Raw genomic sequence first — 12,945 nt, 5'->3', positions numbered from 1 at the left:
GCTGAATGTACAAAAATGCACAAGTTTTCAAATTGAAAATTCAGTTTCACTGATCTAGGTAAGGCTTTCTTTTTTCTTTTTCTTTTTTCTAACGTCCTCCCTATTTTTCTCCTGAACAGGAAAAGCAAGAATGGTGGTGGCTATATATAGCAGATAGGAAGGAACAAACACTAATATCTATGCCATATCATGTGTGTACACTAAAAGATCGGGAAGAGGTAAAGTATCATGTTACTTTCCAACATTTGTTTGAACCACTGGTGTAGCAGTAAGATACTTATTCCCATTGACACTCTTATTCTTAAAAAAACACCCCCAAACCCAGCAAGTATAAGTCTCTCCTCTCTTCCAAGGGAAAGGAGCTACACCTCTCAAAAGTAGATACAAATAATTAATAAAAGAGAACTAATAATGGCTGCTGTTTAATTTGTTGAGCGATCATGGGGCACCCATTATTATTGTTGGTGGTGGTGGTGGTTATTGGTTTCTATTGATTTATTAGTTTATTTCTTGCTTGTACAGTATAGGATATTTTGTTTTTTAATGTTTGATGCTTTGTTGTGTTTTATATATGTTGTAAGCCACCCAGAGTGGCTGGGGAAATCCAGCAAGATGGGCAGGATATGAATTTTAAAAATATTGTTATAATATTATTATGATTATGGGCTTTTCTGTTCATTTTATCAAAACTGTTTCACAGCTCTGCTTGTAAATGTCTGCTTATAACTTGATGTTGTTGTGGATTAATTTTGTCTCTAGGTAGAACTAAAGTTTCCTGCACCTGGCAAACCTGGAAACTACCAATATACGGTTTATTTAAGATCAGATTCCTACATGGGCTTGGACCAGATTAAACCATTGAAGGTATGCTCTCTTAACACTTGCGGGTTTGGGAGGGGAGTTTTTGCAAATTCACTGCAGATATTGAAGGTGACTGTTGCTATATAGAATTTAATGTACACAGTCTTGTGCTATTCTACAATTGTGATTTCTTCATCAATGCTGGGTTTTTCATTTAACCAAAGGATCGTTTATCTTTGGAACAAAGTTCTGCTTAAGCACAAGCAACGAGATCCAAAGATTGCGACTTCATTTACAACTGCAAGTTTAAAAAATCTCTAACTTGGCTTACCACCCAAATATATGCATATCAATGCAATCACACACAGATCAGTGATAGAGCCATTTACAATGCAAAACTAAGATAAAACTGCCTTCGGGGTACCAAAAACAGATCTAGAAGCTTTGGTGTGTGCATTTCCCTGTGTAAATGCATTCCATACCCTTGGGGCCAGTGATTCCGTATCTGCTCGCCACTGATAGCACTTCCTTCCGTTAGAAGAAGGAGGTGGAAGTAGTGCCTTCCCAGGAAGTGTGTATTGTGGTTTCTTGCCTGGAAGAAGAGCTTTTCCCAGAGATTTTGTTCCACAAATGAGCTTTGCTTGATCAGAAGGCTTCCCCTCTTATCTCATTCTTGCGGCAGTGCACATCTGTGTGCATATCTACAAGAGCAGTTATTTCTGTTCCTCCTTGGCTGGGACCTAAAGGATCACAATCTGCATGCATTAAGATATTGGTAGGAAACATTTATCTCTCAAGAGAGAGAGAGAGAGATTCAGATATATCAGATGGAGTGGGGTCAGGGGTCCCTTACAAGGGGCTATTTAAGAGTGCTGGGGAACATAGTGGAGAAGACAGTGCCAGTAATTCCCTTTTGCAAGTGTCCCTTCCACTTACACTAGCGTTAGATACAATCCAGGATAGCAGTGCCACTTGCAGAGCCACTTCAGTGCGACATCCGGGGATGTAAAAATGAACTAGTTAGGAGTCTACTTTTCTTTTTTAAAAAATAATTGTAGTATGTAAATGAGCCATTTATATGAGCTAAAGCAGATTGACTCCTGCTGACGGAGCCCCTTAATAATAATAATAATAATAATAATAATAATAATAATAATAAAATTTTATTATTTATACCCCGCCCATCTGGCTGGGTTTCCCCAGCCACTCTGGGTGGCTTACAGCATATCTAAAAACATAAAACACCAAGCCTTAAAAACCTCCTGATACAGGCTGCCTTCCAGACGTCTTCTAAAAGTTGTGTGATTCTTGATCTCCTTGACATCTTGGATGGGAGGGCGTTTTACAGGGAGGGCGCCCCTGCCGAGAAGGCCCTCTGCCTGGTTCCCTGTAACTTCGCTTCTTGCAGTGAGGGAACCAGTAGAAGACCCTCGGAGGAGGACCTCAGCGTCCGGGCAGAACGATGGGGGTGGAGACGCTCCTTCAGGTATACTGGGCCGAGGCTGTTTAGGCTTTAAAGGTCAGCGCCAACACTTTGAAATGTGCTCGGAAATGTACTGGGAGCCAATATTGTCTTTCAGGACTGGTGCTATGTGGTCTCGGCGGCCGCTCCCAGTCACCAGTCTAGCTGCCGCATTCTGGATTAGTTGTAGTTTCCGGGTCACCTTCAAAGGTAGCTCCACATAGAGCACATTGCAGTAGTCCAAGCAGGAGATAACCAGAGCATGCACCACTCTGGTGAGACAGTCCGCGGGCAGACAGGGTCTCAGCCAGTGTACCAGATGGAGCTGGTAGACAGATGCCCTGGACACAGAATTATTGTGGTCATTGGGCTGTCACTGAGCTTCATCTTTTGGCTTCTCTGCTTCTGCACTTTCCCTTGAAGTTTATTGTTTATCATTAGGCTTGCTGTGTGTGTACAAAGTACTTTACTGAAGTATTATTATTATTATTATTATTATTATTATTATTATTAGCCTTGTAACATAATTCATAATTCTGTAAGCCCCAACAACTTAAATAAAATAATTCATCTCTGTGTTCTAACTCGCTTCCATCCTTTTCTGGACAATCTCTCAAACTCTATTTGCAGCTGGAAGTTCATGAAGCTAAACCAGTGCCAGAAAACCATCCACAGTGGGATACAGCAATAGAGGGAGATGAGGACCAGGAAGACAGTGAAGGTTTTGAAGACAGTTTTGAGGAAGAGGAGGAAGAGGAAGAGGAGGATGACTAAAACAGTACCATGAACTAACTTGTGTTACACGGGATATCTCTACAAACTTTTGACCTGGGAAGGGATAAAACAAAAACAGTGCAGAAGTACTGAAGATGGATTTTTTTTTTTTTTAAAGTTTCTCTTTACCAATTATGAGTGCTTTATGTAACTTCCCAGTGGAGGTCTTTTGATCAGTTGGTATAACCTGGAAGATGCATAGGGCTCTTTTAAAGCCTTTAAGTACAGGACGGTGCATTTATTTCAACTGAAAATAAAAGCTTTTTTATTCTAAATGTCCAGACGTGTGGGCTATGTTGTCTGATCAACTTTTGGTCCAATATATTAAGAGGTACTATTATTAAATAGAAGCAATCTTTAAATCAACTTTTCACACTAGAAAGTTTATTTTATACGTTGAAGCCTCCTGTTGAAATTAACACCCCCTTGAGTTTCTGTTTTGGTAAAATCCAAAAGCAGTTTTGCAGTGATACATGAACATTACTGAAGCTGAGATTTATAGCTTTAAACTTTCTGTTTTGTTTTGGACTTCAGAATTGGCATCCTACCATTAGTTGGGGACATTCCATATTGTCATGAGGGCTGATTTTTTTTAAAAAAGACGTAATCTACCTTAAGCAGAGGGGAACTTTTGCCCCATACTCTCATGCAGGTTATAAATGTTTCTGAATCTTTCAATGGCTTAAAGCATATTTAAGCAACTAATATCAACAAATCATACAGAATTAATTTATTTTGATAAAACTGTATGTATCAAATGACTGTGGGACCATATGTTACTCAATGTGGTGGCTTAATACATAACACCTTTTACAAAAGGTAACAATTATCAAAGCTGACATTCTTGGCTTTTAATCTACCTTAACCCTGTCAGAAGCCTTTTAGGACAGACACATAAGGCACGCTAAGATGGTATGTTCTTGTATTTATTGAGAACAATTCAAAATAAACTGGACTAAATTTGATAAAACGGCATTACAGCAGTGCATTTTTCCTCTCTACTGAGGGCTGAACAGGGATGCTAGCGTGGAGAACCAGGCTTCATTCTCAACATAAATAATTGTTTTCGATTTTTAAGTGTATTTCTGGAGCGTTCTGTGAAGGATAAGCAAAAACTTACTACGAATTTCACTTTCTGCCCACATGTAAAGGTAATAACTATTGATGTGGTTAGAAGCTATAGAAATACATCTGAATGTCAATCATGTAGTAAGATTTTTATAGCTATATGTTGAGGAACTGCAAGACTGAAATACTGTAAAACATTTGTGACAAATGAGTTTGTCATAACAGGAACATTTCCATATAATGGAAGCTGCCCAAAAGCCAAATGAGCTGCTCACTAATTTGTGACCTTGTTTATGAAATAGAGGATTGTCACTTTAAATGCAAACTTACATTGATAATATTTCTTTGTAATTGCAATAGTTGCAAATAAAATTTGAAAAATGTCCTAAATGCGAAAATGGTTTCATTAAAAAAAAAGCAAAAACCCTGTGCTAAGATGTTTTCCAATTTAAATTGTAGTGAATGGATGCAGTCCATAAGTATGTGTGTGCACAAGATAGAAACGTGTGTTCAAGATTTGGGCTCAGTTTTCTGTTCCAGCTGCACACCACACCTAAAGTGTCAGACCATTAAGTGTCAGAGCACAACAAAAAATGTGTGATACAAAATGGCTTGGGGCAGAAAAAACCATCATTGGCTTCAGAATTAAACAAGCCTTGACTTAAACTATAGGTTAGAACAGTATTCCTCAACGTGGTGCCTTTCATATGTTTTGGAAGATCTCTTTCATTTCCCTGCTTTTCTTTCTGTTTATGCTTCCAGAACATTGGGAAATTAGTTTTCCCAGGGGCCCCTTGTGTCATGCTGTGCCCAGGCCTTATTCTTACTGACAATGTTTTTGTTATGGGATAGGATGCAGTAACCTAGCAGGCTTGTTCAACTCTTGTGTCTTAAGTATTTTTGCTCGACTTGCTTCTCTAAGGACAGAGTGTAGCCTTTACAGTGAGCAACGGCCAACCCTAGCTCTGTCATAAGTACACCTGCATGCTACCAGTGTGCTTAAAACACCTGTTTGTTATATTTACACTTAACCTTGCATAGGTGTGGACTCTTCAAGAGTGCCCTTAAAGGGTAGCCAACATGGTTCTCTTTAATATTGTGGGACTACAAGCCATGAGAATTGGTGATGCTGGCTGGCATCTGGCTGGCATCATGTTGGTGTTTCCTGCTGTCGGTGAAGCTTTACAACTTAAAGAAAAAATGTTTTAACCCATCCCAGAGCACATAGCTGCTATCCTACCCTGGTTTCTCATCTGCATTTCTCCTCTTTGCTGTTTCCTCCTGCATCTCCAACTCTTAAACATTTCACAACAGCTCAATGCCTACTCACTTAATTCATGCCCATCTTGGATTCAAAGTATTTTTTGAGTAACATGTTACTGTTCCAACTTCTGGCTGATAGCAGGTAAGGAAACTTCAAAACAAAACACGATATTCTCTAAAAATTCTCTCATTAGCCACAACATCAATCAAGTACTTGAAAAGAAAAAAGCGCAGCTCAAACATCTCTGCTGAAAGCTTTTATTGCAGCGCCTCATTCCAGTAGGGGGAGACAAGCACATAATTTCATAATAAGGAAAACAAAAAGGTTGCTTGCTCGGAATAATGGTGAGATTTTTAAAAAGGCTCTCTGCTCTTAAAAGAATGAAATAGCCAGTCTTTGACTAATGTCAACACTGAGTATAATAAATTGAAAGTAATTTTGTCTGGATTTTGATCATTCTGTGTAGCCATAATCCTACTTAATAGCTGTTTCTGTCCCATCAGTCTCCACGGTACTTTACAAAAGGGCAGGTCCATGCTCCAAGCAGGTTAAAATCTAAAATTCAGCATAGGAAATGGGAAGGGGAGGGAAATAGATGAAATAATAAATGGTAAGAGTGTTTCAATTACAGCACATAGACTTAGGAACAGAAGGTGTTTGAACAAGAGAGTTGTGCCAAAGACTTCATGGGGAAAGGGGGGTTTAAAACTTGGATTCTTCATAATCACTTGTGTTGGCTAAACCCGTGCAGTGAAGTTTCATGCAAGATTCTGGAAACATGCAATAGTTGTCACTATAAATCTAGGAAAAAGTATTAGGGAAGGTTGAAGGAAGAAATCATGGGTTGGCTCTTGCCTTCCAGCTTGTTTGAACTTTTTTGAAATTTTGTATTTCATTGTCTGACAACAACATGTAAGTGGTTCTAATGTAACTAGAAAGTCCCTTATCAAAAGACTTGGACCATTGAATATGACCCAACAATAAGCTTAACCAATATGTTTTTAACAAGCCTCTGGACTTTTTATCCTGTGTATGTCTGATTTCCTCCTACTTTCAGGTTTCTGTTGCTTGAAGTTGGCAAAAACCAAACAGCCCTGCCCCCACCCCATGATTTCTCTGCGAGTCTCCACGTGCTGTTTTTGACATCTCCTTGTATTCTCCTCTGCAGTTCGTTGTAAAACAACTGATGTTATATGACTGAGGTGTAGAGGGTTCAAAGGCTTCCAATGATAGCCTGCCATCGAAGCAGATGCAAGATGACATCATGACAACCGAAGAGGCAGAATGCAGTAAAACTGCAATGTTGTGCTGCTTTTTTCTCATGTAGCATTTCAGACGTGAAATGCTGTGGCTTTAGTTGTAAGACTGGTTTTGAACAGCATGCTGGAGTTGCACCAGGAAGGAGATGTTGGAATTGTTTATTTAAAATACCTATATTCTGCCTTTTCCATAATAATCTGGCAGCTAATCTAGCAATTATAAGCATGCAATATAAAAGAAAACCCACTATGAAAAAAAATACATTGCAATCTAAAGAGGGGTGGGGAGAGAGAAAGGCAAAAATCTTTTGGCTTCCCAAAAGTGTGCCTAAACAAACAAGTGTCTTGTTTTTTTATGGTGACACAGGACTGTTTTTGCTGCAAAAGACTAGGGTGGTTGCTCCTCTAAAAATTGTTACTAAAATTATTGCCTAAAAGAGAGGAGTATGCAGCATCACAGAGCCTTGCTGGATAATTTAGTCCAGCAATCATGTTTCCTACGTTGGCCAACCAGATGCTACTTGGGAAGCCCACTAACAGGATGCCCAACAATTAGTATTCAGAGGCATGCTGCTTCTAATCTAGGGGTAAGAACATAGTCTAAGGGTCATAACATACTATTAACAGACTCACTAGTAGCCACTGAAAGCCCTTTCCTCTGTGATTTTTTTTAATTTTTATAATATTTATTAAAGTTTCAAGATATTACAAAAATAAGAGAAAAAAGGAAAAAAAGGAAAAAAGAAACAAAAATGAAAATACAAAGTAAAAACAGTTAAAAACAAATCAGTCTTTCCATATCTTATCTTTCATTTGCTTGTTTCCCTGACCTCACACCTCCCTTTTTTGTATTCCAGTTCAATTAGTTAATTCAGCAATTCCTTTCCCTCTTTGGTTTTATCTTAATCTTCCATCTTAATATATTATAGCTTTAAATTATCACCTATTAACAATCCATTTTTACATATTCCTTTCTAACATTGCTACTAAAAGCCACTTAACTTCAATCCAACATCATTCTAACATTCATTAATTTTGCAGTGTTTCTGTAAATAGTTTTTAAATTTCTTCCAATCTTCTTCCACCGACTCTTCTCCCTGGTCTCGGATTCTGGCAGTCATTTCCGCCAGTTCCATATAGTCCATCACCTTCATCTGCCATTCTTCCAGAGTGATTTTGTTTAACTCCTGTTTTAAGCCAGTGGTTATCACATTTGGTGGCAGGAAATTCCATAGATCAATGATCCACTGTATGGAGTTTAGGGCTGAGTAATGTCTGGCTTTTAACATCATGATATAACACCAGCTAAACATTGCAAAATTCCAATATATCACAATGTCTGAAATAAGGATGGAACTTTGTAAAGGGAAACTACTACTACTTGGCAACTGCTACTACTTAGGGAGTCTAAATCTGACACTTTTTTACTTAACTTTAACATACAGTGGTACCTTGGGTTACAAACACTCGGGTTACAAACACGTCAGGTTACAGATTCCACTAACCCAGAAGTAGTACCTTGGGTTAAGAACTTTACCTCAGGCTGAGAACAGAAATCGCGTGGCGGCAGCAGGAGGCCCCATTAGCTAAAGTGGTACCTCAGGTTAAGAACAGTTTCAGGTTAAGAACGGACCTCCAGAACAAATTAAGTTCGTAACCAGAGGTACCACTGTATTGTTACCACTGTTATTTTAAAGTACAGAATAACGGGGGCAGCAGGAATCATGAGAGAAGCGATGACTGGCTTCACAGTTTTCCCCACATTGTGATTTTTTACATGCGCGCACACACATTGTGATTCATAGTATATTACAATGTTGGATATTATGAAACCGCTATCATGATGTGGACTTCAAACCGATTTTGGACGATGTATCAAAACATCACCCTGCTCTAATGGAGTTGTTATCTTGCTTGCTTGAGCTGCAAACCTCTCTATCCATGTCTGCAAACAACTTTTTGGTGTCCAGGGGATAAACCTTTCTGGAGCAAAACAAGACTTGAACTGAACTCAAATGCCTAGGGAAACAGTTTTCCTATGCAACTTTAGCTCTGTTCTGGGCTGTCCCATAAAACTCTCCCAGAAACTAGCATCTTTTCAAAATAAGCAGAAGCACACCAAGCTTCACATTGTTTCATCAAGGTAGCACAGTGGCCTTGTAGAATACTCTGGGAAGAGCAGTAGAGATAAGAGCAGAGCTTCTTCCAAAAGGGTGCTTTTCTAGAGAAAGCAATGAAATAGTAATTAGGCTGTACCAGAGAGATGAGAGGAGGATAAGAAGCAAAGTTACACAGTGCTGAGGGACAGAGTCAAACCTTTTGTCTTACTCTCTCTTAAACACAGAGATGGTCTCACTTTTATGTCTGTAGCTCCTTTCCAGTTTTGTGGTAATTTTTTTCTGGGAATCATCAGATAGGAATGGAATTGCTACAGTTGAGTATTTCCAATTCCCAAACTGAACAGGCAATCTAGAAAGATACAACTGTGTGTTGTACTGAAAGGTCTAGGTGGATAACTGAGCCTGAGTGACATTGGTAGGCACTGACAACTGTAAAACCCTAACCCTCACCCATGTTGTGCTGCTTAAAAAAAATAAAAATTCATCACCTCCAGTATAACCTGCTTTTAATGTGAACTAATCTGCTGCCATACTAACCTGGTTTCTGCAATTCAGTTAAATGCTTAAGCAACTGGATTTAATTTAATTACTCCTCCTTGGTGGTTGAGCTATTTGCAACAATGAGGTTTAATATGAAGTATAATTTTATGTAATTAGCATCAGTGGGCTCAAAGCTGGTATTAGGCATCTTCTCTTGTCAAACTGCATGCACTGGCTTTGGCTATAATTTATTCTTTCAAAAGTGTGTGGTAAATGCTTTCTTCTTCTTCCTCTTTTGCAGAAGGTAAAGGGTGCCAGTAACCAAATCTCAAAGTCTGAGTCATCCACTTGCATTATTCCCCTATTTTGAATAGAATCCCTATTTGCCTTTTTAAAGTGTACATGAAACCAAGCGTGTTCCATACAACATTTTGTAATTCAGGGGGGGAAATTGTTTGCTATGACTTTGAAAATAACAGTGCTGTCTGTTCTTTGTAAAATCTGAAGATACTCCTTCGCATTTATGTTGATTTATTCCCAGTAAAGTTGAGGAATAATTTTGCAATAGATCACTGTATCTTTTTGATAAACCATTCCAACTTCTTGGCTAGTTGCTGTAGTGGGACAAGGAGAGGAAGCAAGTTATTCCCATTCCCCATTCCCATCTTAGCTGAGTATCTGCTGCCTTAACACTTCCAGAAGGAGTCATTGGCCTGAACTTTTATGATTGCCCTTGAATTTTACAAGTGATGGGGGAGACTGGCATAAAAAGAGCAATCAATGAATTTAGTAGGAGATAAAGCAGCTGCCCACATTTACAGTATTTGCCTGCCTGAATTCCACCAGGGAGGCTCTACCTTTGCTTCCCCACATGCAAACCACCTCACTGAGGTATGGGGCACTCTCACGGTTCTAATAGACCAATGGTTTTCAGACTATATTCCATGTTGAGTTTTATAACACATGAATGGAATACAGTACAGAAGGAAAGAAACCATGTTCTCTGTGTTCATTATAACAGGGTTTATGGAAGAAGACATCCTGGCCCCTACAATGAGATCATTCCAACCAAATGATTACAAAAATTGTGGGAAGAAAATTACCATGATCTGCCATAGTTCAGTGAGGCGGCACACTTGTATCCCCATTGCTTTCCCGGTTTCGCTTTCTGAGAGGAAGAGTGGAGGGATGAGGTGCAGGGAGCTTGGCCTGGTGCTTTGTGGCTAGAGCATTGGATTGGTTCCATCACCGCATGTTGGGAAGCTTGGGAAGCCATGGTGCCTCATCCTCACTACCTCACCAACTGCTGCTGCCTTATCTGTAGATGAAATGAAGTCAAACCATACTGCAGTGAAATTGTCACGTATGCTTTTTCCTCTGGCAACCCTTAACTTCTGAGAAATCGTTTCTGGTAGAGCAGCTTGCCACACTTAGCCATACTAATAATCTAGATTATTTCAAAGTTTCCCCAAATTTAGCAGTTGTGGCACAGATGGATAATGAATTATTTATTTTAACACCTCTATCCTTGTCAATAGAAAGATTTAAAAGTGCAAGATATGGAGAGGGTGAAACTGGTTGCTTAGTTCTTAGGACAGTTTCAGGAAATACTTCCCTCTCCTCCAAATGCTGAATGTTTGGGCAGTCCCACCACATATGTTTATTTGTACTTAGTGATTGACATCCTCTCCAACACTGGGGGATAACCCAAGTGCATAAATGAAATTTGTTTCAGGGTTAGGTACCAACCAAGGACTATTTTGAAATATATTTCTCTAGTATGTGCTGACAGGGATTTGTATGCAGTCTTAGCCCACAGCCAATTCCAGCTGTCATAACACCTGGAGTTTATTAGGTACCCTTGGATAAGAAGATTTAATAACAGACAAACTTTTCTGAAAAACAACTTGGCCAGTGTGCCTTATGTTCCGCTGCCATATACAGCTGAAAGGGACTGTGATTTTCCAGAGAACTTGCTGATTTCAGATAGTAAGTTTCAGCTGACTTGGTCAGTACCCTACTTCAATTGAGTGTAATCCCTAGTAAATTCATTAGAATTCTCTGCAACCCAAAGGGCTATTTGCAGGATCAATAAGGCCCTGAAGCCAAAATGAGAGCTGGTGTTGTGTAGTGGTTACAGTGTTGGACTAGGACCTCGGAGACCAGGGTTCAAATCTCCATTCAGCCATGTAGCTCACTGGGTGACCTTGGGCCAGTCACTGCCTCTCAGCCTAACCTGCTTCACAGGGTCATTGTGGGGATTAAATGAGGGGGAGCACCAGCATCTCTCATGATCACCACTGGGTGTTGGTGCATTTAATTTAGCACTTTTATTTTTATTTGCTTCTATTTTCTACCGTCAACCTGTGCTACTGAAATATATGGTTTCATAATTTAATTAATCGCCATGATTTGTAATCATGTGGAATGACTGATTTATTAGCTTTCAAGGCTTCTGTAATTACTCTGTGTAAATCAAGTTTGGAGAGATTATGTTGTAATGGCTGCAAATGTACATTACTTGCGACACAGCAGGGATTGGTCAGACAAGAGAGGTTGTTCAGATGAATGCATTAATGGCTTGAATTCTGTAAAAACACGTGGATGGCACAATATTGTTGGTGGGGGGGATCTCAAGATGGACATCTGTGTTAGAATTCCTGCTCCATAACTGCAGTCATGGGATTTTTGTCTTTCAAATGACGGTATATGTTTTGACTCCACAGAGTGGGAAGTGAAGAAGACAGGATGTTTGTGTTAATGTGTTCCGTGAAGTGGGACTATTGTCCTTTTTTCTTTTTCTCTTTGCTGTCTGATGCTAGAGAGAGAGGGAGCCATGTTGCAGTGCTCTGTGTGTGTTTATATGTAAATAAAGTAGATTAGCCAAAATGCTGAGTTGTTGAGGTCTGTCACGCATGATGCACAAACTCTGCAGATCCTTAAGTGTGCCAGGGTCGGTTGGCATTGGTCGCTGTGATGTTCGGGCTGAAAAAAGCTTTTGAAGCTCCCGAATGATCGACCAGGAGGGAGAGAACATGCCAGTCGGGCATGTGTCTCTACCAGGGTCCTACTCGAGTGTAGGCTAAACTCCTGACAATCTGAAGCTATTGTTTAGACTAGGGTATGTGGGAATGTTGTGAATTAAAAGTCTTACATTACGGCACATACATAACTTGTGCAGTTTGTTGTCCAAATGGCTTTGGGGCTCTTGAAAATAGAACCTCTGAAAGAGTGAAGGTTCTTCAACCTTGCTAGATCCTAACTTTACCTTCCATGAATTGAATAGCTCTTTCTATCCACAGAACGCTTTTGCTCTACTGGTGGAAGTAGAAAGAAGGCAATTATTGCTGCTTCCCCTATCCCCTGCTGGATGTCCCAATCCTCTGGAGTAGATTTTCAGAAGTCACAAAGGGCTGTAGAGGAAGGATTGGACACTATGGGATGCATGAGATGGGTCTTTGGCACGACCCAGTAGGGTTCTTCTTGTGTTCTTAAAAGGAATTGGAAAAGGCCTTTCCACAGGATCCAAGCCTATTGATACAACTCTAAACACATTTACTCAGAAACAGTGAGTCTTCCTTCTGTGTTCATATGCATAGGGCTAAGCTGCAAGTTTCTGTACTGCTGTTGTATGTTGGTTTGCTGATATCTTCCACTTTAAAAAAAATGCATTGGTGCTTGAAATTTAAGCTATGTGTTGGGCTGCAGACAGACAAT

At 39.7% G+C, this 12,945-nt stretch overlaps 1 protein-coding gene across 1 annotated transcript in view; it reads left to right on the top strand.

Annotated features, from left to right (window-relative positions):
• SEC63 (SEC63 homolog, protein translocation regulator) overlaps positions 1–3,312 on the top strand; it is a 30,251-nt gene extending 26,939 nt beyond the window's left edge. The window contains exons 19-21 of the mRNA XM_080998816.1: positions 120–218; positions 760–864; positions 2,894–3,312. Of these exons, the coding sequence (XP_080854942.1) occupies positions 120–218; positions 760–864; positions 2,894–3,037 (348 nt within the window). The 3' untranslated portion in view covers positions 3,038–3,312. The remainder of the gene's footprint in view (positions 1–119; positions 219–759; positions 865–2,893) is intronic.
• The last annotated feature ends 9,633 nt before the right edge of the window (positions 3,313–12,945 follow it).

Source organism: Podarcis pityusensis, assembly GCF_964106645.2.
Source record: "Podarcis pityusensis genome assembly, chromosome: 3".
Lineage (NCBI taxonomy): Eukaryota > Metazoa > Chordata > Lepidosauria > Squamata > Lacertidae > Podarcis > Podarcis pityusensis.
The sequence above is the reverse complement of the archived record's forward strand: the minus strand, read 5'-3'. Positions and strand labels throughout refer to the sequence as shown.